Here is a 24174-nt window from a genome sequence, read left to right on the forward strand (position 1 = left end):
CTTGTACATCCAGTGTACAAGGCCAGCGCGGACTAGATTGCTATTTGCAGAACTGGTGGGCTAGTGGCTTCTTTATGCAAATTCAATACATGGCCATAGGGGAAGGATTGGGGTTGTTTTGTGGCTGAGGCAAGAGACAGCACTTTATTTTTTTTTAAACATCTTTATTGGAGTATAATTGCTTTACAATGGTGTGTTAGTTTCTGCTGTATAACAAAGTGAATCAGCTATACATATACATATATCCCCAAATCTCCTCCCTCTTGCGTTTCCCTCACGCCTTCCCTATCCCACCCATCTAGGTAGTCACAAAGCACCGAGCTGATCTCCCTGTGCTATGCAGCTGCTTCCCACTAGCTATCTATTTTACATTTGGTAGTTTCTATAAGTCCATGCCACTCTCTCACTTCATCCCAGCTTACCCTTCTCCCTCCCCGTGTCCTCAAGTCCATTCTCTACATCTGTGTCTTTATTCCTGTCCTGCCCCTAGGTTCTTCAGAATCATTAAAAAAAAAATTTTTTTTTAGATTCCATATATACGTGTTAGCATATGGTATTTGTTTTTCTCTTTCTGACTTACTTCACTCTGTATGACAGACTCTAGGTCTGTCCACCTCACGACAAATAACTCAATTTCATTTCTTTTTATGGCTGAGTAATATTCCATTGTATATATGTGCCACATCTTCTTTATCCATTCATCTGTCAATGGACACTTAGGTTACTTCCATGTCCTGGCTATTGTAAATAGTGCTGCAATGAACATTGTGGTACATGACTCTTTTTGAATGATGGTTTTCTCAGGGTATATGGCCAGTAGTGGGATTGCTGGGTCGTATGGTAGTTCTATTTGTAGTTTTTGAAGGAACCTCCATACTCTTCTCCATAGTGGCTGTATCAATTTACATTCCCACCAACAGTGCAAGAGTGTTCCCTTTTCTCCACACCCTCTCCAGCATTTACTGTTTGTAGATTTTTTGATGATGGCCATTCTGACCAGTGTGAGGTGATACCTCATTGTAGTTTTGATTTGCTTTTGAGAGACAGCACTTTTGATGTTGTTTGATCTGAGACTCTGGGAGGGAGGGGGACCAGCTGTGTGGGAGCACGGAGGATGGCAGGAATGGAGTGGCATCTCCCTCCTCTCCCCATCAGGATGCTGAGTAGCTCTGAGTTCCCTACCTATGGAGAGAGGGGTTAGGGTGGAAGCTGAAGGAACTGTGCTCATAAAAGAGTTTGTGAGAGCCTGGACCTACACGTGTAGGTCATGTGCAGAACCCTGTCCCAGCCCTGCTCAGACCAGAGGGCCAATGAGTGTTCTGAGTGCAGAGACTGGCCAGCACCATATCAGAAGAGACTGGAAGAGCAGGTTTTTTGTGTGGGCAACAGAGGAAGTAGTGGGGAGCCTGCAGGGTCTGAAATAGCAGGAGAGACACTCTATGGGAAGAGAGGGTGCAGACATTCAGGTAGGAGCTAAGAGTTTGGGTAATTCTACCATTAATGACAATATCACCTCACCTGCACCCACAACTGCTGATGCCCCCGTATTGATTTGTGTTTCCTGATGTGAATGGATATTTCTCTTAATTTATCACACCTTGGTTTCTTACTGATCAGAAGCAGTATCCATTCAGTCTGGTGGCAGTTTCCCATATAAGACAGTCTTTGAGCCAAGAGAATCTAAGAACCCCTGATTTAGCCTCTCTCCCTTTCTTTGGGTAGAACAGCATGTAATACCAATTCAGAAGCAAATTGGAATACTATACTTTAAAAGAAACTTTTCCAGAAATACTCTCCCAGTGATATCCTGAGAGAAGTTAGTCATACCTTGGAGTTCATTCAACACTGGGTCAGAAATTTATTGGCTAAGGAATATAACACAAGTGATCTCCTGGCACCCTGACCAAGATCTGGCCCTCTTCTTCACTTTTGACAAGCCGAGTGCATGAGAGCTAAGATCTTGAGATGTTATCCGACCGTGACCTTGCTTATGCGTGGCCTAGCACAGCCCCTCTGGCTGCCACTGTTCTTATGTAACTGCAGATGATCTCTAGCAAGGTTAGAGGGGCCTTCAGAATGCCTGAGATCAGAATCAGTCCCCAAGATGTGGGCCGGTTTTCATGGTGACTCTATTGTAGCATCATTTTATTTTTCAACTAAATAAAAGAAATCTTCAGTCCCATCTGTTCAGTATGAGACATTGCCTTTGGAGTCAGGACATGAGAGAGGGGCTTCAAAGAGTCGTCTACTTTGTTGGAAACAGAAAAGGAAAATTGAGTTGAGATTTGTTGCCTACCTCTGCTGGGTGTTTCTGCAGCAAAAGTGGCAAATTCTGTCATGGGTGCTTCGTGGAGACCAAACCGAAGTTTGTTTTCAGGGTGGAAATCAGATGTCATGACTTTAAAGGTCATCGATCAGTCAGCAGGAAAGCTTGGTGTGTGGGGCCTGCGTTCACCTCTCACCAAGCTCTGGTGACGTGAATGCAGCTGGACTCCTTCAGAGCCCATAAAGGCCCCTGATTGCAGCTGTCACGTTCCCATTGCCTGAGTGTGAGGAAGCAGGCCGTGGCTAAACCAAGTTGTACAACTCCTTGCTAAAAAAGAATAGGGTTGGGTTCCATTGCTTCAACTTGCATAGCACCACGCATCTCTCCTTCAGAGTACTTACTCTAGTTGATGATCTCACGTGTGTGTGTGTGTGTGTGTGTGTGTATGTGTGTGTGTGTGTGTATGTCTGAGATAGTTTGCCTACTTCCCACTCTACATTATGCTCCATGAAGACAGATGCTATTTCTTTGGCTCAGCTGTGTATCCCAGAATCTGGCATGGTCCTTGTCTATTGAATGAATGAATGAATGAGTGAATTAGTAAAAAATCTTGGGGAGTATGGGGTCCTCAATTTATAGAGAAGAAAATAGGCCCAGAGAAGTAACAAGTTTCCCAAGGTCATGCCTTAAGGAAGTGACAGTGGGTTTTGCAAAAACCTAGACTCAAATTGTGTCCCAAAGGGAGGGGTCTTGTGTAAAACCAAGCCAGATGTTGCTTTGTTTGCATCCCCCACCTCCACAGTTCCCACAGCTCTTAAACGGCAAAAAGCCAGAAATGCCATGGGAGCCACTGCTTTGATTTCTTAGGGCTCCTGCTCTGCCCCCAGGGCCAAATTATCACAGACAGAGAATGAGACCTCACAGCCTTAGCTTTGGATTTCAGATTTGTCTGGCTGTAGACCCTTGTGTTTCATTAACAGGTGTTTCTGGTTTGTTTGTGTTCTCTCATTCTCTAAAATGTTGTTTTCTACATTTCCATACCCAGAGGAGGTTGGAGTCTGTATTGTAATTATGCCTACAGTCTCTCCATTGCCCAAGGTATTTCTGTGGCTTCTGAGCATAAAAAGAAAAAAACCAAAAAACCTATTAGACAAAAAGTGGAACTTGTCTGTGATGCTCTCTCTACCCTGTGTCCTCTTGAGAGGTCAGCCAATTCACCACATGGTGGCCTTCTTCTATTTAGGAACAGGGCGCCCTACAGATCAGGGAGTGGTGGGCCCAGGGCCCAGGATAGAAGAGTCAAGGAGGGAACTTACCAGAAGTGTGAGGATCACAGAGGAAGCTTAGCTGCTTTTCTGGCTTCTGGCTAGGCCTTTACCTGCAAACGCCCAAGGGCAGAAGGAGACACAAAGCTGAAAGGCCACTCCTCCCATGGCTCAAGGCTGGGCCTGAGGCCCTTGGGCCTGTCCTCTTCCGATCTGGACCCTTCTTCTCAAGGAGACCTTTCTATGTCTGCTTACCCAGGGGCCCCAGAAGCTCCTCTGACGTCTCAGCATCCCTCCTCGCTGGTCTACACACTCCTCCACTTATGACTGCTACAGTGCTCTCTCTGCCACCTCTCAGGGAGCATTTGTCACCGTGAAACAGGATTGCCCCTAGCCCATGGGCAGGCTGCATGGGATTCCAGGGGTCCAGGCAAAAAGAAGAAGGTCGCATTCACCCATTTGAAAGCTGTTCCTTGACCCCTTTCATTTTCCCCAATTCCCACCCACATCACCCCAACTGCTACTTACCCCTTCTACTCATTTGACCTCTCCTTCTTCTGGACAAATGACTGATTATAGAGATGATCCCCAAGCCCGTGATCAGCATGCAAATGATGAGAATGGTCATCCTGGAAGGAATCACAGACAGCATCCATGTCCCTTGGAAGACATCATCTTTTGGTTCTCTGCTCAGGATCCCCTTTTCTGGGACCCGTCCCCTCTCCCTGGCCCTGCTCTTGCCCAGTTCCAGCAGTGCCTGGCAACCTGGATTCCTTCAGAGCACCCGTCTCCTCCAGACCACACTTGATTGGACCTGGTGGGGTGGGTGTCTGACCAAGCTTGGCCCAGCACCCTCCTCAGGAACTAACATGGGACTGGGAGTAGGAGGCTGCAGTCTCAAGCTGGCGAGTCTCTTGAACAGGGGAAACATAAACTCAGCAGCTAGAAATGGGTCATCTTCTCCTATGGAAAAAATGAAATATAAAAGGGCAGTGGGGAGAGAGAGGAAGCAAACACACACATAAGCGTAGCAGATTAGAGATGGAGATAAATCCTGATGATGTTCAGACCCTTTCTCAGGGCTACCACATCCCTGCTCTCTCATTTCATCAGACATTGCTCTGTCCTTATGAAGAATTTCCCTCTTTAACTAAAATAGCCAGAGAGCATTCTTGCTGCTTGTGATCAAGGGTCCTAAACTATATTCTTTTGAAAGAAAACAAACAGTCACACTGAAGACAGTTCAGGAAGAGAAACAGTACACTGTTGAAAAGGAGCAGGTGCAAACCCACCGTCATGTTGTGTTGTTACTGCCCACCCAAAGTCTGCTTGTCTCCTAAAGTCATAACTCACCGGGAGTGATCTGCCTTGTGGACGATTTTGGAAGAACTGCAGCTTCTGCTCTTGTTGCCTGATAGGTCTGTGTCAGAAAGGATTTGTTGAGAGTCAAATAAGGCCCATCCCCAGGCCCTTCCTTTGCCTTCTGCGTCTCTGCACCTCTGCCTGTCATTCCCTCAGTCTCCAGAGAATTAGTGCCCTGGGTGACTGCTGGGTCAAGTCCAGCTGTTTATGTGTGCCCTGCACAGAGCAGAAGGTGGAGGGAACAAGCAGGGCTGTAATCCAGCCCGTATACTCTGTTTGCCAAACCACGCACCTTGCCACTGGGCTCCATGCACCTGGAGGAAGGGGCATCTTTTCCGGATTTGCACAAAGGTGCTGTGTTGACTAGATATGGCCTGTGGTTAGAGAGTTCCAGGCTGAGTGCCAGTCCTATCCTTAAGGAACTGATCAGTAGGTAACATAATTGCCACATCGTGCTTCTGACAGCCACCAAAACCCAATGGGAGAAGGGCCACCATGGTCACCCAATTGCCACCTGTGATAAGACTAGGGTGTGGGGTGTGTGTCTGTGTTTCATTTTAAACTAAGGAGCACACTTAGGTGGGACTTCTCTCATCCTGAGCCTAAAACTCAGGACAGACTACACAGTTAAGTAAAAGCAGAACCACACAAAGTAGAAACACTGTAGGCGTGAAGGGTATCACACATTCAGTAAGATGATTGCTGAACAAATAACAAGCTGGTCAGGTGTGAGCAAGGCCCTCTAGCACCAGGAGGAGGCTTCCCGGAGCTTCCCTTAAGTCCTCTGTTTTCCTACTGACATTGTGCTCCAGATTGCACTAGAAAAAGACATCCTTTCTAGAAATGGAAATAATGAGAAGCCACAGGAGGAAAAGAAGAAGAAAAGAACGATAGTACTTTCTATAAGCAGTGTGCCTGAGAGAGGTTTTCAGCATTGGACAGAAGGATTTGGGGGAGCATCTGGAGACCCTATGCCTTTGCCTTGGCCCAAAGGAGCAACACACTGGCTTAGACAGACTCACCCCTCCAGGCTGCTCTACCCACACCCTTCCGGCAGCCTCCTGGTGCAAACTGTACTCCTTAAAAGAAAGCACTGACCTCTTGAACCATATTTATCCCTGTAAATTATGAAATTATTTAAGTGGACAGTTTTTGAGGGTGCTTGTCTAAGTGCTTAGACCATTTTTTACAGCCTCAGTCACTCCTCAAGAAGTGAATCTTCAAGATTCTAGACCTGCAAGGCAATGCTCTCGCACTTGTCAGCCTCCCAGTTTCCATCAGCCAGATGGCTGTGAGGGGAGAGAGGTGCCAAGAGCACCCCAGGGCAATGGACCCTCCTCTTCCCCAAATTCCAAGTCAATTGTCAGCATCATCAGCAGCTACCCTACAATGGAGGGAAGGAGAGGCCTAAGGGAAGGAGAGGCCTAAGGGGAGCCCGAGTTGTTGCTCTCTGAGTATTTACCACACCAGCTAACATGCACTGCTAGGGGTTACCCCCAGGTGGACCCCCAACAGGCTCTTACCTCTCCCAGACCAAAAATTGTTGGCAAGGGCTCTTCTGTTGTCAGCGACAACCAGCTCTGTAAAATCCATGTCATCCCTGGCAAAGGCCCGCTGGATGCCGCACCAGTACCAGCCCGTATCCTCCTTGGTCAGGCAGGACACAGTGACAGTAAGCTGGTTTCCTGTGTCCCTCAGGGCCACGAGGTCAGTGCTGTTTGGGTGTGAAGGCAATGATGTTGCAATAGTCCCGAAAATAGCCTCGGCGCCAGTATTTGGGGTGGTCCTTATAGTGGGCATTGTAGTTGCAGATGGCAGAAGCTGTGTCCAGCACAAAGCTTTCCTTGACCTTTTCGTCCATGACCATAGCACCTGTGAAAACACACATAGACAAACACTATTTTTCTTTTAAACACATTGTAGTTCCTGCACCCTGGAGGAAAATTAATTAAAGCATTGGAGGCCAATTTTTGCCTGCTTTGGGGTTGGCAACTGTTATGGGCTGAATAGTGTCCCCCTAAAGTTTATACATTGAAGTGTTAACCACCCAGTACTTTAGAATGTGACTACATTTGGATTTAGAGCCTTTAAAGAGGTAATTAAGTTAAAATGGGGTCTTTAGAATGTGCCCTAATCCAATCTGACCTGTGCCCTAATAAAAAAAGGAGATTAGGACACAGACAACAGAGGGATGACCATGTGAGGACACAGTGAGAAGGCGGCCCTCTGCAAGCCAAGGAGAGAGACCTCAGGAGAAACCAAACCTGCCAACACTCTGATCTTGGATTTCTGGCCTCCATCGCTGTAAGGAAACAAATTTCTGTTGTGTAAACCACACAGTCTGTGGTTGTTACAGGAGGCCTAGCAAACTAATACAGCAACCCTGGAGAAGACTTCTTCCCTGGCCTAAGAGTAGGTAAAATACTTCTCCCCCTCTGCAAGAATTTAGGCGGCTTCTCATGTTGCTTGCAGGGGAGGGTAGAAGATCCTGAGGCTTACTGTTAGTAGATCCTCTGCCCCTACCCCCCCACTCCACCTTGGTATCCTCGAAAAGAAAGTAAGGAGGTTTGAAACAGAAACAAACTCACAGACATAGAAAACAAACTTATGGTTACCAAAAGGGAAAGGGCAGGGGGAGGAATAAATTAGGAGTTTGGGGTTAACAAATACACACTACTATATATAAAATAGCTAAACAACAAAGACCTACTGTATAGCACAGGGAACTATATTCAGTATCTTGTAATAATCTATAATGGAAAAAAATCTGAAAAAAGAATATATATATATATATATATATAGTTATATAGTTATATAGTTATATATGTATAACTGAATCACTTTGCTGTACACCTGAAACTACACAACATTGTAAATCAAATATACTTCAATAAAATTTTAAAAAATAGAAAATAATTATAGAAAAAGAAAGTAAGGAGGTTTAGAGGCTTCTGATGGATGTACAGGGCTGAAAACAGAGATGTCTGGTTCTGTCTGTCCTCAGGGGCTAAGAACTTCATGTTTCCTCCATACCAGACCACTGTGGGCACATCTGTCATCTCAGGATGTTGCATAATAAGGAAGTTGTGTACTTTACATCCATCATGATGGTGGCTGAGGAAGTGTTTGACCAAGGAAATGAGATGGGCAACAGAGACCACCCCTCCCTCAACCTTCCAGATGTGCACTGGGGCTCCCTCAAATGCTGCCTCAAGTGTAGCTCACAGTGGGTCCAACGAACCTACAAAGCAGGCTCACATCCTTGATATCATCTGACATGGTATGATATTTTGTTCTCAGATGGACCCCATAAGAAAGATTGTGTGACACTCAGTTTACTGGCCTGAACACTGACACAGAGAGAGGTGCAGTGACTCTCAAAGGTCACAAGGCTGGACAGTGGCAGAGCAGGGGCCAGCCCAGTTCTCTGAGCCTCATCTTTGGGGTCAGGCATGGGCAGAAAGTGGAAAGTCCCATCCTCATATATCAGCACAAATGTTTTTAAGGGGAGAAGGGGGAAAGGAAGGGGGAACTTAAACTGAGAGAGAGAATCCAGAGCCCTCATTTTAGCTGAGGGCTTCAAATTCCCTCACAACTCCTTCATCAGATCAAAGAACAAGGACTAATTTGGACAATATCTATTTCCACCTCCTTTTATTTTCCCATCCCACTCCTTAGGTGGTTTGAGCTAATAAGCAAGAACTCCAGGTAGGAAAGGAAAAGAAAATGCATACTCTCTGGGAAGCTTGGAGGGCTGGAGATGTTCCTTCCTCATCTCTTACCTGAAAAGACAGTCAAGGAGAGCAGAATGAAGAGCCTCATGACTGGAAGGAAGTGAACCTTCAACTGGGATGACCAGATGGACACAGGGGTCTTAGGAATCCTAGATTTGTTTTCAGGAAACAGGTATCTTTGAGTTTAAGATGGTTTTATCCTATTTGGAGAGACCAGGAAAAATAAGGACCAACCAGTTAATCCAAGAAGTGCTACTATGTATAGGTACCCAGGTTGTGTACTGCACAAGGGTACCTCATCAGAGGGATGCCATTTGTAGACATAAACTTACTTATATAGTAATATGAGAAAATTCTGGGCTTCCTGGTAGAGCCCAGAACAGCAGTGAAGATCCCCGTCCTGAATAAATCCACTCTGGCACACAAGGCACACTCAGAAGGGCACATGCACACACACCATCACTGGCACGCATTCGTCTGTGCAACAGTGCCCTGTTCTGCCAATGGTCCAGGTATCATATGAGGCTAGACCTTTTGTCTGTTCACCACTCTTGGAAGTCCAATTCCTATTTAACTGAGAGCAAGTCTAGTAAGGAGATTCATAACTATCCTGCCTTCTGAGTGGACACTGCAGCCTCATCCAGGGAGCGGGGCTAGAGGGTGGAGCCTGAAGCAGATGTGCCTGGCATCTGGAGCATGTGAGCAGGTGAAAGTGCGGGTTTTGGGGCATCAGTAGACAGGCGGCACCCTAAAGACATCTTGAAAGCTTTCTTGGGACAAAGCAAAGCTATCTGTCCGTGCAGCAGAAGCTTCCCCTTATTCCTAATGGGACTCATATGGCCTGGCCACTGATTTTTAATGTTTGAATTATGGAACCACCCTCAGTTGAATTTAAGCTGAATGCTTACTTATCACATCCCAGAGCTAGCACTTCTCATCAAGGGCTGGACGTGGGTCATTGTCCAGGTTTTCAATAATGTCCTCTCTTGAGGAAGGAGAGCCTTTCTCTAATTCACACCAAGTCAGCATATGGGCCAGCAGCAGGCCTGCATCATGGTACGTGTTTTACCTGTATCATGGTATGTGTTTTGCTTATATTGCCTCATTTATTTCTCATGAAAACTTTATGAGTTCAAGAATTAAACTGCATGGGGAAAAAATGAAGCAGGAGTCTATAGATTAAAAGGGGCTTAAGAGGCATACTGATAAAATTGCAATATATGGTATTTATTTGGATTCTGACTGAAGGAAACAATTGAGAAAATTTGGACAGTGACTAGATAGTTGATGATATTCAGAAATTATTGTTGGGGGGTAGAGTCAAGATGGCAGTGTGGGAAGATGCTGAGCTAGGCTCTCTCCACAACTAGGGCACCTGCCGGCCACTGGTGGGGGACCCTGATGCCCAAGTAGACAGGAGGAATCTCCAAGTGAACCAGCAGGATGTGGGGGCACTGAGGGAGGAGGAGAATTGGAATCCAGACAGGATCGGTGACCCTGAGGCTGGGGAGATCAGTAGAGGCAGACAGGAGGGACTCTCCGGGAGAAACAGGAGAGGAGCGGAGGGTGATTGCCTGGCCCACTCAGGCCCAGGGAGGCTGCTGAGCTCCCAGGCCAGTACCATGCCCTCCAAGGCCCCTCCACCCCACCTCAGCTGCATTGGTCCTTGGGGCATAGGAAGGAGCCCGAGGGGAGAATAAGAGAGGCAGGCAGGAGGGGGCCCTCAGGACCAGGGGAGCAGGAGAAGAGAGGAGGGCATTTGCCCCACCCACTCAAGCCCAGGAAGCCTGCTGGGCTCCCAGGTGAGGTCCCCCATGCTCTGAGACCAGGGGTGGGGGACATGCCTGGACTCCTTCTGTTCCTTGAGCCTAAGCCCCACCCCCACAGCCCCCAGGGCCTTTTCCAGCCCTGTGGGTCCTGAGCATAGGCCCCACCCAGCACCCAAACCTCTCCCTTGCTTAGGTCCTGCCCTCCACAGCCAAGACCTTCCCCTACCTTTTTTTTTTCTTTTCTCTCCTCCTCTTCTTTACTATTGTGATACTGATGTACTTTCCAGTTGTTGATTCATCTATATTTTTATTTTTATATTCTTTCTAACATATCTGTTAGTTTCCTAGTCTAATTTTATTTTTTACTTTGTTATTGTTCTTTTTTTTGCTTTTTTGCTGCCCCATGCAGCTTATGGGATCTTGGTTTGTGAGCTGGGGGTTGGACTGAATCTCCTGTGGTGGGAGCTCTGAGTCCAAAGCACTGGACTAACAGAGAACCTCAGATCCCAGGGAATATTCATCAGACTGAGATCTCACAGAGTTCTTCATCTCAGCACCAAGACCCAGCTCTACCCAGTAGCCTACAAACTCCACTGTTGGAAGCCTCAGGCCAAACAACCAGTAAAACAGGAACATAATCCCACTCATTAAAAAAAAAAAAATGAGATGGCAAAAAAATATGTCACCGATGAAGGAGTAAGGTAAAAACCTATGAGACCAAATAAATGAAGAGGATATAGGCAATCTACCTGAAAAAGAATTCAGAGTAATGAGAGTAAAGATGATCCAGAATCTCGGAAATAGAATGGAGGCATGGATTCAGAAAATACAAGAAATGTTTAACAAATATCTAGAAGAACTAAAGAACAAACAAACAGAGATGAACAACACAGTAACTGAAATGAAAAATACACTAGAAGGAATCAATAACAGAAAAACTGAGGCAGAAGAATGAACAAGTGAGCTGGAAGACAAAATGGTAGAAATAACTGCTGAGGAGCAGAAAAAAGAATGAAAAGAATTGAAGACAATCGCAGAGACATCTGTGACAACACTAAACACACCAACATTCGAATTATAGGGGTCCCAGAAGAAGAAGAGAAAAAGAAAGTATCTGAGAAAATATTTGAAGGGATTATAAAAAACTCTATAATCTCTTCCTTAACATGGGAAAGGAAATAGTCACCCAAGTCCAGGAAGCACAGACAGTCCCATACAGGATAAATCCTAGGAAAAACACACCAAGACACATATTAATCAAACTAACAAAAATTAGATTCAAAGAAAAAATATTAAAAACAGCAAGGGAAAAACAAAAAATAACATACAAAGGAATCCCTATAAGATTATCAGCTGCTTTTTCAGCAGAAACTCTGCAGGCCAGAAGGGAGCGGCAGGATATACTTAAAGTGATGAAAGAGAAAAACCTACAACCAAGATTACTCTACCCAGCAAGAATTTCATTCAGATTTGATGGAGAAGTCAAAAGCTTTTCAGACAAGCAAGAGCTAAGAGAATTCAGCACCACTGAACCAGCTTTACAACAAATGCTAAAGAAACTTCTCTAAGCAGGAAACACAAGAGAAGAAAAAGACCCACAAAAAAACCCCAAAACAATTAAGAAAATGGTAATAGGAACATACATATTGATAATAACCTTGAATGTAAATGGATTAAATGCCCCAACCAAAACACACAGACTGGCTGAATGGATACCAAAAAAAGACCCATATATATGCTGTCTACAAGAGACCCCCTTCAGACCTAGGGACACATAGACACATACAGACCGAAAGTGAGGGGATGGAAAAAGATATTCCAGGCAAATGGAAATAAAAAGAAAGATGAAGTAGCAATACTTGTATCAGATAAAATAGACTTTAAAATAAAGACTGTTACAAGAGATAAGGAGGGACACTACATGAGGAACAAAGGATCAATCCAAAAGAAGATATAACAACTATAAATGTTTATGCACCCAACATACAAGTACCTCAATACATAAGGCAAATGCTAACAACCATGAAAGGAGAAATCGATGGTAACACAATAATAGTAGGGGACTTTAACACCCCACTTACACCAATGGACAGATCATCCAAACAGAAAATAAATAAGGAAACACAAGCTTTAAATGACACAATAGACCAGAGAGATTTAATTGATATTTATACAACATTCCACCCCAAATTGGCAGAATACACATTCTTCTCAAGTACACATGGAACATTCTCCAGGATAGACCACACCTTGGGTCACAAATCAAGCCTTGGAAAATTTAAGAAAATTGAAATCGCATCAAACATCTTTTCTGACCACAATGCTATGAGATTGGAAATCAATTACAGGAAAAAAACTGTAAAAAACCCAAATACATGGAGGCTAAACAGTGTGCTACTAAATAACCAAGAGATCACTGAAGAAATCAAAAAAGAAATTTAAAAATACATAGAAACAAATGACAGTGAGAACACAATGACCCAAAATGTATGGGATGCAGCAAAAGCAGTTATAAGAGGGAAGTTTATAGCAATTCAATCTCACCTCAAGAAACAAGAAAAATCTCAAATAAACTATCTAACCCTACACTTAAAACAAATAGAGGAAGAACAAAGAAAATCCAAAGTCACTAGAAGGAAATAAATCATAAAGATCAGAGCAGAAATAAATGAAATAGAAACAGAGAAAACAACAGCAAAGATCAATAAAACTAAAAGCTGCTTCTTTGAGGAGATAAACAAAATTGATAAACCATTAGCCAGATTCATAAAGAAAAAAAGGGAGAAGAAGTAAATCAATAAAATTAGAAATGAAAAAGGAGAAATGACAACTGACACTGCAGAAAAACAAAGGATTATAAGAGACTACTACACACAACTATATGTCAATAAAATGGACAGCCATGAGGAAATGGACAACTTCTTGGAAAGGTACAATTTTCCAAGCCTGAACCAGGAAGAATTAGAAAACATAAACAGACCTATCACAAGTAATGAAATTGAAACCATAATTAAAAATCTTCCACCAAACAAAAGTCCAGGACCAGATGGCTTCACAGGTGAATTCTATCAAACATTTAGAGAAGAGCTAAACAAATGGGACTTAATTAAACTTAAAGGCTTTTGCACAGCAAAGGAAACCATAAACAAGAGGAAAAGACAACCCTCAGAATGGGAGAAAATATTTGCAAATGAAACCACAGACAAAGGATTAATCTCCAAAATATACAAACAGCTCATAGAGCTCAATATCAAAAACCAAACAATCCAATTAAAAAATGGGTGGAAGAAAGACCTAAATAGACATTTCACCAAGGAAGACATACAGTTGGCCAAGAGACACATGAAAAGATGCTCAACATAGCTAATTATTAGAGAAATGCAAATCAAAACTACAATGAGTTATCACCTCAAGCAGGTCAGAATGGCCATTATCCAAAAAAAAAATCTGGAAACAGTAAATGCTGGAAAGGGTGTGGTGAAAAGGGAACCCTCCTGCACTGCTGGTGGGAATGTAAATTGATACAACCACTATGGAGAACAGTATGGAGGTTCCTCAAAAAATGAAAAATAGCACTACCATATGACCCAGCAATCCCACTATTGGGCATATACCCTGAGAAAAGCATAATTCAAAAAGAGACATGTACCACAATGTTCACTGCAGAACTATTTACAATAGCCAGGACCTGGAACTAACCTAAATGTCCATCGACAGATGAATGAAAGAAGATGTGGCACATATATACAATGGAATATTACTCAGCAATAAAAAGAAATGAAATTGAGTTATTTGTAGTGAGGTGGATAGACCTGTAGTCTGTCATACAGAGTGAAGTAAGTCAGAAAGAGAAAAACAAATATGGTATGCTAATGCATATATATGGAATCTAAAAAAAAAAAAAATTAAAAAAAAGTACCCATGAACCTAGTTGCAGGGCAGGAATAAAGATGTAGACATAGAGAATGGACTTGAGGACAAGGGGTAGGAGGGGGAAGCTGGGACGAAGTGAGAGAGTGGCATGGACATATATACACTACCAAATGTAAAATAGATAGCTAGTGGGAAGCAGCAGCATAGCACAGGGAGATCAGCTCAGTGCTTTGCGATGACCTAGAGAGATGGGATAGGGAGGATGGGAGTGAGGCTCAAGAACATGGGGATATGGGGACATATGTATGCATATGGCTGATTCACTTTGTTGTATAACAGAAACTAACACAGTATTGTGAAGCAATTATAAGCCAATAAAGATCTATTAAAAAATTTTTAAAAAATTATTTTTACATTTTTTTTCAGATGTGATAACGATATTGTCATAGCCAGCCTCTAAGATGGCTCCTGGTATTCATGCCATTGTGTAATCTCCTCCTAATCTGAATCAGGGCTGGCCCATGTGATCAGTAAAATATGGTAGAAGGGATGGCATATGACTTCCAAGGCTAGGTCATAAAAGGTGTGCAACTTCCACCTCAGAAGTCACACCGCTCTTTCTTTCTTGCAGAAGTCAGATGCCATGTTGTGAGGACTCTCAAGCAGACCTGTGCAAAGGCCCATGTGGAAAAGAACCAACTTGTGACCCACCTTGGGAGTAAATGTACGACCCACCTTGGGAGTAAATCCTCCAGCACCATCAAACCTCTAGATGACTACAAACCCAGAAACCGCGTGAGAGACCTCAAGCATGACCCACCCAACCAAGATGCTACTGAATTCCTGAGCCACAGAAAGCACAAGAGATAATAATTATCATGTTAAGCCTCTAAGTTTGAGAGTAGTTCATTACATAGCAGTCAATAATTAATATTGACTTTGTGGTTATTTTTTTTTTAAAGTAGTCCCTATTGTTGAGAAGGCTGCATGTAAAACAAACACTCAGTATTGCTCAGAGATGGCACACCGTGAAACTGAAGAAAGTACCAACAGAAGGAGATTATGCACAGATATCAGGAAAATGCCCAAGACATGAAAAAGTAACATTCTAAAGCAAATGACAGGCTCAGAGTTAGAGAGAATAAACAGGTGTGTCTATTAGCACTCTGAGTCTTATCTGGTGTTATTAGTTCTGTTGCTCCCTCTTAAGGGTAGAATTAATTTTCACTCTATTTGATGTGTAAATAAAAAGGTAAATGGGTAACAAGGATAAACCAAATTTTTAAAATATCTTTTAGAAATACAAACTGAAATGTTTACAGATGAAATGATTTGATGTGCAAAATTTCAAGATAATCAGGGTAAGGCAAGTTGGTGGGGTCATTAATGAAACAAGGTTGGCTGTAAGTTGATCATTATTAAAGCAGGACAATAAGTATATGAGCCTTCGTTATTCTAATCTCTCCACTTTTGTGTGTTTGAAATTTTTCGTAATAAAAAGTAAAAAACAAACAAAACAAAACACTGACACAGATTGCTAGTCTCCCATTTTACAGATGAGAAAAATTGAGGCTCAGTTTAAGTAACTGCTAAATTTAAGTTCACACGGCTAGTACAGCCGCCATGAACTGATGCTAAATCTGAAAGAAAAAATTGTTCTTTCCATCGTTCAATTCTGCTTCCTCAACAGTAACAATATCGCAACACTGTAGAGCACTTTAGAGTTGAGATTTTACATTATGCCAGTCATCCGAGTGGTTGGGGCAAGATGCAGCCTAATTTTTCTCATTCCCATTGTACCCAGTATAGTATCTAAGGGCAGAGTTTCTCTAGAAAATGTGAATTTAGTTCTAAGAAACTGAAGATGCAAATGGACCATGGCCAGACCATATATAAAAATAGAACCCTGCCCCACTACCAGCCCAGGAAACCAGCCCCTTATCTATAGTAACTGGCCCAGGAAGCCAGCCTGATGTAAACCAGACTTATAGGAAGTCAGGCCATTATTCCTAGTAACAATCCAGAAAGCCAAACAATAATCCCTGTAACAATTGGTCCTGAATGGCCAGGACTTGATGAATAACTGACAGCTTCCCTAATTTTTGTCCTGCTTCCATCTAGGAACCAACCAGAGAAAGTCAAGTATGCCCCCTAACCCATCACACAGGATGCCCCACTTCTAGTCGGCCTGCCTACAGCCTCCCCAGGCCAACAGTCTCCAGTCGGGGTGCACCTGAAGCCTTCTTTTTTCCACTATAAAAGTATCCCACTCTTCTGCCTGCCTTTAAGTCTCTGCCAAAAAGCAAGAGGCAGTGGCTAACTCCTTTGCTATAGAGAGCTCAGAATAAATAGGGTTTCTTTGTTCTCATTTGGTTGGTCTTCACTTCTTTCTATTGTTGATTTGATTTTAAAAATTGAGTAAATAAGCCCAGCTACTGAGCATCTACCTTTGTTCCAGTGAATCTGTATGGAGGAGGAAGGAAGAAGGAAACCTCAGTTTTGTCTGGGTGGTCTTTTTACTTTATTCCTTTAAAATGGAAGCCCAGCAGCCACCTTTGACAATGTTTAGCTGAAGGGAGCTAGCCAGGAGACAGACTCAGGGAAACTCCAGTGACATTAACGTCTAAAGCTGAAACCAGGGTAGATCTTGCGGCTTCCAGCCCAACTCCTCACCAGTGAGTCTTGGTTCATCTTTTTGAGTTCACGCCAAAAGACATTTCACTGTAAGGGCCTCTTCTGGGCTGGTGGAGGCCCTTAGCTCAAGAGATTCTCATTGACTCTCAAGCCCCCAAAATACAACTTCCTACAAGCCTTCTGTAGGTTTGCTAAGTAGTGACTGTCAGAAAGGAAAAGAGAGAGAGGAGGGGGGGGGGAGAAAGGGAGAAAAAAAAGAAAGGTTTTCTGAAACTCAGGAGCTACAGCTTGTCTGATGACACCAAATGACTCAGGACAGACTGCTGTTTTCTTGTGAGGCAAGCAGTCCCTTTAAATCAAGTTTCCTAAAAGGGCACTTGCCAAATGTTGCTATAGCAACTGGGTTAGAGGCCAAGAACCAACCAGCACTTCCCTCAAGTCTCCAACTGGGCAAAGGTGAGTCATGGGCAGAACAGTGTGCCAGGAGCACCCAATGCCCCAGAGTAAACCCAGGGCCTCATCCCGGAGGGGCATTTTAACTAAACACAAAAATTAATTCGGGGGAAAATGCTGAAATCAAAAGAGCGGATACCATTAAGAAAAAATTGGAGGTGGGGGAGGCTTGTCTTTTGAAAGAAAAAAGATCCCCCAAGATGTTGATGGGAAATTTGTCAGGACAAAAGTCCCCTCCCACGTCCAGAGACCCCCAGGAATGGGGGGTGGGAGTGCGTTGCAGTCCTCTGCCTCTAACATAAGATTGTGAATGGCGCCAGGAAGTGAGTGGGCGGGGACCAACTGGTTTGGCATTAGTAGAAAATGCTATGTGCGAGTTTTTCAACATGGCACATAGTGTTGATTATTCCTGGGCTGACAAGAGAAGACACGAGGATATTTCCCTGAAGTGAAATGTTAACAAGATAAATAGGCTTATCAGGCTCTGGCCTAAGATTAGGGTCAGGATAACCTTTCAAGATTGGCTAAGAATTAATAAGAAAAACATTTTCAGTACAGTTATCCTCTTTGATGTGGTTTAACTGAAATCCCCATCTTGGTGCTCTCATCAAGTTAATATATTTATTGTCTTGGGAGTGAGAGACCTCAGCTGCAAGTTTGGATAGCCCAATCAGAGATGCCACCTCGAACTTCCACAGCCACACTCAATGCCCGAATGACTTGACTAGAACGCCATCCCTGTCTGGTGTCCCGACTGGCAACAGCAGTTAAGGCAAAAAACCCAGCAGTCCTTGAGTATACAAATCATAGTTTGTACCCATGGTTCTGTTAATTGTACATAAAGTGAACTTAAGAGTTGGGACTTTGTAAAAATTACAAGTCACTCTACATGTCTATGGATAGGTAGAAAGAATCTTGGGTTCTCCCATAAGGCAGGACTGCCTTGAAATCCTGGCTCTCATACTTGTTAACTGTGTGATCGTGGACAAGTTACTTAACACATCTGTGCCTCAGTTTTCTCTTCTGCAAAATAGAGATGGTAATAATGGTGGTACCTAAAAGACTGTGAGGACCAAAAGAGAGAACGCATGCAAAATAGTACATAGAAAGCGCTCAACAAATAATAGCTATCTGGTATCTCTTTCTGCCCCACTCCCGCTATTCCTATTAAATAATAAAATACCAGGGGAGATGATTAAGACTCAGCTCTAAGAATCATTTCTTCTCTGACACTTGATGAATGGTTCATAAAGTTGACAAATGCTCTGATCAGCCCTGGAAAAAGTAGCAGGGTGTTCTGGGGCCAGGGGTGAGGGTCCTAGAATTTACACAGGCGAACATGCCACATGGCATCAGGTAAAAGCAGGCTGAGTGCCAGGAGCAGCCAGCTGGGTCTTCAAGCCCCAAGTGACCCTGACCCTCAGCAAAAAGCTACACAACAATTAGTTGTCATCTTTTATTTACTCAAATACATTTACAGGTGAATCCATCAAGTTAAGTCCCTCTTAAACTCAGTTCACTCCTTGCATTCCATCCATCCTCCAGGTATCTGCTGAGATCAGGGTTCTCTGCTTAGTTCCATAATGGAGTAGAACTGAGTCACCATTATGTACATGTCCAGCCCAGTTGGGACCCTTTTGTCAGTAAGAAAATGAGGCATCCTTCAGATTCCATGACTTCTGTTTGGGAAGGAGGAACACAGGCAGTAGTAACAATAGAACATTGTCCTCAAGTCAGACACCCAGAAAACTGAATTAGAAAAGAAGGACAAGAAAAAAATTGAATTAGAGAAAGAGGGTGGTAGGGAACATAAAATTGGAGACAGCCAGCCAAATGCTTCCCACATCACTGGAAGGAATCAAACACGTGAGAGCCCATGGCCCAGGTGGATAGGCCCTTAAGTGCTTGTCCATGCTGAATCTGAAGGTCAATGGGACGGAGAGTCATCTTTCATGGATAGCTACTCAGAAGTCTGCTCAGTGCTTGAGTCCAAGGAATTAGAGGGCTGGCAGATCACACAGGCTTTGAGGATCAAGAGATAAGTTTCCTTGAACTTCTTTATTTTATAAGCATAGACGATAGGGTTCATCATGGAGTTAGCATGGGACAGCAGAATGCCCAAGTACAGCACAACTTGTGGTACTTCACCATTAAAGTAGGTGATACAATTGATGATGGATAAAGGCAGCCAGGACAAAGCAAACAAGAAAAGAACCAGAAACAGAGACTTGGCTGTCTTGAACTCTCGTCTGTAGAATGCACCTGTATCTTTGGAATTAGAAAAGTTCTGATTGAGTTTGTTCCGGATGACACAGAAGATGTCAAGGTAGATGGCACACATAACAACCAGGGGAATGAAAATCCAAGTGAAGAAGCTGAAGTAGACCATGTAGTCCATCCTCATGACGGAATGGAATTGGCAGGAAAGCAAGGTGAGATTTTTGTGGTACTCTGAGTTCAGTTTCATGTTCCAGCCAAACATGGGAGTCACTCCCACCAGGAATGACACCAGCCAGCAAAGGCCCAGAGCCAACCATATTCTTCTTTGAGTGGTGATCCTCTTGTATCTGTTGGAATGGAAGAGAGTCGGTGAGTTCACAGCAGGAATTGCTAATAGGTGGGGGGAGATGGAGCTGGAGGGTATTGGTATTCTATGGTGATTTCAGCTAAACTCTACTGGATATGAAGACAAGATGAGCAGACAATGATTAGAGAAAAATCCAGCAAAGTTCTCTGGGAACTTTTCTAAAGAAGTACAACCTCCAAAGCAGCAGGAGTACGTTGCCTAGAGTCAGGGGCTTGCGTACCCCATTCACAGTTCCATTTCCAGCCCAAGAATTCTTCAGTCCCTGGGAGGTAAGAGTTATCAATCAAAGTCTCCTGGGATCGCCTTAGCTGGGGAGAAATAATCTGCTCAAAGCATGTTTGCCTGCTGTGCTCTGCACTAGTAGTTTTGTTTGTTTGTTTTGTTTTTTGGCTGTTGTGCTGCTGTCCATAAATTAGACTCTGCCTGTCCCACACTTACTCTCTACCTGTGTCTGCCCCTGCTTCTCTATTTGCACCACACTTGGGGTTTGAGTTAGACTCCACTCTCATGGAGTTGCAAGTCATGCTGAGGTGCTTCCAGGACCTTAAAAGACTCATCCAATCAAAAGTTACCATTTCTCCTTAAACCATTCTTCCTGACAACATTCTACACAGGCTATAAGAAGGAAGCAGATTTTGTTAAGTACTGGCTATGTACTCAGTAGACTTTCTCTCAATAAAATCTCATGATAAACTGGAGATATTTTTATGACAATCTCCATTTCATTGATGGTAATGGTGAAAATCATAGTAGTTACAGCTACCATTTACTGAGCACAGACTCTGTGCTGGGCATTTTTCTGAGCTTTACGTGTATTAACTCATTTGATCTTATGGGGAAGGTGCAATTATCATCCCCATTTTATAGGTGAAAAAAATGAAACAGACAAGTTAAGCAACTTGTAGAAGCTAAAAGTGTTGGAGCTAAAATGGAATGGAGGTGAATCTGAGTCCAGAGCATCTTAACACTATGATGAGGAACTGAGACACGGAAAGCTAAATGACTTGCCCAAGATCAGGCCTCAAGATCCGGGATTTGAACCCAGGCACGTTTGTATCAAAAGTTGTCTGTAGCTCCCTCACCATGCTCTTTCCCCAAGAGAAGAGAGGAGCAACAAGATACCAATGTAATTCAGGACTCCTGGGGAATTAGATTTCTTCATTTGGCAATCTGTTCTGTTCACATGGTCACCTGAAAAGTTGTTACTACTTTCTGTAGTGGAGAACTTTTGTGGTCCCCTTCTCAACATGGAAGAGGAAGCAAAATTAAAATAACTTTAAAATAGCCTACATTTGCAAAGAAGAGAAACATCAATTTATCTCCTTTTCTCTCTGCTTATCTTATCATCTAGTATGTTTCTATCATTTCTAAAAGTCAAGAGCATTTTTCACTAATTAAAGATGCATCGAGTTTTTATCATCTTTAGCCCCCCGGGGTATTAGGTACTGACTACTCCTGTAGTCAGTGGGGAGGGATTGGAGTGTTCCTCTGTTTCTAGTTCCCAAGTCTCGGCTCATCGTTGTTAAACCCTTCACACACCAAATGGTGAAAAGAACCTCTTTCAAGCTCAGAGGCCAATTTGGATTTGTTTCCACTCTAAAAGTCTGAGATCTGGAGGTTGTAGCCCCATTTCCCAGGCACCTCTACCACTGCCCCACACCACACCTCTCCAAGCAAGTTACCTGACCATGAGCTTGACCCGCAGGTATCGGTCCACGGCAATGGCTAGCAAGGACATGATGGAGGCATGGGTGAAGATCAGCAGCAGGCAGGTCATGAGAAGGCAGCTATAAAAGTGGACTGTGACACCCAGGCTGATGACAATGGCCAAAGGCATGACCAGCACCCCGACAGCAATGTCAGCCAGAGCTAGGGAGACAATGAAATAGAAGGTGGTGTACTGCAGGCTGGGGTTCAGTTTGACCACCCAGATGACCAGCACGTTGCCCACTATGGCACAGAGCCCAATGAGAATCTCCACAGTGATGTAGGTAGCGTTGGCCAAGGACACGGCAGTGCTGTTGACAGGCATCTCGCTTTCCAGGTGGACCCTCCCAGGTGATATGTGTGCCAACAAGATCCGTGTGGACCGGTCAGCCTTAGCTCTTGCCAGACATCTTGCCAGAGGTCCAGGTGCAGCAGCCACAATCCAGAACTCACAACTCGCCTATTCCTTCTCTTCTCTGTTGGAACCCCCTCTCCCCCTCTCCTTAGAGACAGTCCATCACAGGGCCATCACTTTCAGCCCCAACGCAGGCCAGGCCATACACTCCTGAGCTCCCAGAAGCCTGGAAGACCGTTCTATGTGGGCTGAAAGTGAAAGTGCTGCTGCTCTTAGTTCCCCTGCCCCTGGAGGGCTACTTAAGCTCCATCAAGATAAGCAATGCTCTTCAGTGGTGTTTCAGGAAGTGAAATGGGCCAAGAGGAAGCACAGAGCCAGGACCACTCAGCAAGAAGATGGAAAGAATGGGGGCTGGGTGGGGGCATGTTCGTGCCATGGAGAAGACCCAGCATTCATTTACTCAGGGACTAGATAAGAATGTCACTCTGGGTGGGAGAGGAGCTGGGAGCACTGACTACATAATATTCTAGCTTTCTGCTAGCTTATCAGAAAGATCGTGCAATAAGGAGGAAAACAGAACACACAGAAGAGAAAGAAATAGACTTTGGTGGCAGGCTCCTAAACTTAGCCAGAATGTACTCTTTCTAAAGAGTACACGCCATAGACTGACTGTGTCCCCCCAAAACTCATAGGTTGAATTCTGACCCTCAAGTCAAAGTAGTTGGAGGTAGGGGCTTTGGGAGGTTATTAGGTCATGAGGGTGGAGCCCTCATGAATGGGATTAGTGTCCTTATAAGAGAGACCCCACAGAGCTCCCTTGCCCCTTCCACCATCTATGTACCAGGATGTTGGCTGTCACCAGACACAGGTTCTACTGATGCCTTGAGCTTGGACTTCCCAGCCTCCAGAACTGTGGGAAATAAATCTCTCTTGTTTCTAAGTCACTTAGTCTATGGTATTCAGTTATATCAGCCCAAAGGGACTAGGACTGCGCATAACAGTAAGGACTGAGAATTCGGCCACACGAGTTGACTCTGCTGGGGCATAGCTGGAACCCAGCCTTTGTATCAAAGATCTTTTACCAAAGAGACAAACTAAGATTCCCTGTTCAGATGAGCAAAGCTTCAGCACCTCCCAAAAGCATCATATCTGCTGACCCTCATCTTCCCTTCTCAGCCCACACACCCACCATGCCCTCACACTAGCAACCAACCTGTGTCGAATCTGTTTGAGGGACAACAGGATAACCAGCCATGCGGAAAGGAGGGAAAGGGCAACATGTACACATGATCACACAGCATACTTCCTGCCCTCTGGCCCCAAGCCCCAGCCCTGCCCTGCAGGAACAGCCATCTGTCTGAAAATCAGACCCTCTCCCTGAAGTTGCTCACCTGGGAACTCCTGGGAATCAGACACTTGAATGCATTTTTTATTTGGAGTCCACCTGGTTCAGGGGTTTCTCAAAAGGATGCATAGGAGAAGGAGGTGGTCTACTTCTCTAAATAACCCAAAAGGGTTATTTAGCGAGACAGCAAAAGGAACAGTTGGACCTAAGCCCACACTGTGGATTGGAGGGTTGATAATACTTACCGCTAAGCACCAATCCGTGTAGAGCCAAAAAATACAATTTGACGATCACAGGAGTGCTGTTCTGGTGTTTACTAGCAAACACCTCTCACTGGGGCACTGGCGAGATGCCTCAGCATGGGGCCTGCCAGGGTCTTCTTTAGTTGTTCTGCTTCAGCATCATCCGTCGACACCCCTACCCCCGACTCCCCACCTCCACCGCATCCCAAGTCTGTCTGGTGTGCCTTGCTCATCCCTGCTAGACTTGCTCAGGGAGCTGAGCCTACTCCCCAGACATTAAGGGGCAGTCCTCTCCAACCGCATTTCTGTTCCTCCAGCATTTTCCAATGGTAGCCGTGCCCACATCCCTGCACTTTGGGAACACGAAAGGTGTCACCAGCCTCCAACGTGACCTCTCATAAATGTCTCTACTGCAGCTGCTCTCTTGATCTCTGCTCGGGAGAAGGAAGACATAGAGAGCGATTTCTAGGAGGCTGCGTGCAACCGAAACAAGTCCTTCTCGCTATAAAGCAGTTCTTGAATCTTGGTAACTCACTGCCAACAATGTACCCGGGCTCCCGACCCTCAGCCACCCAGTAGCAC

General features: G+C 44.3%; 1 protein-coding gene across 1 annotated transcript; it reads right to left on the reverse strand.

Annotated features, from left to right (window-relative positions):
* Positions 1 to 201: 201 nt before the first annotated feature.
* On the reverse strand, positions 202 to 22304 carry LOC131762801 (transmembrane domain-containing protein TMIGD3). Its single transcript, XM_059074633.2, is given in 8 exon segments — positions 202 to 2248; positions 4060 to 4160; positions 4885 to 4951; positions 6417 to 6615; positions 6617 to 6765; positions 8676 to 8776; positions 19619 to 19624; positions 21626 to 22304. Coding segments are annotated over 8 exon segments (1065 nt in total). The 5' UTR covers positions 21976 to 22304; the 3' UTR covers positions 202 to 2156.
* Positions 22305 to 24174: the final 1870 nt, after the last annotated feature.

The sequence above is a fragment of the Kogia breviceps genome, chromosome 1 (genome assembly GCF_026419965.1).
Source record: "Kogia breviceps isolate mKogBre1 chromosome 1, mKogBre1 haplotype 1, whole genome shotgun sequence".
Taxonomy (NCBI): Eukaryota; Metazoa; Chordata; class Mammalia; order Artiodactyla; family Physeteridae; genus Kogia; species Kogia breviceps.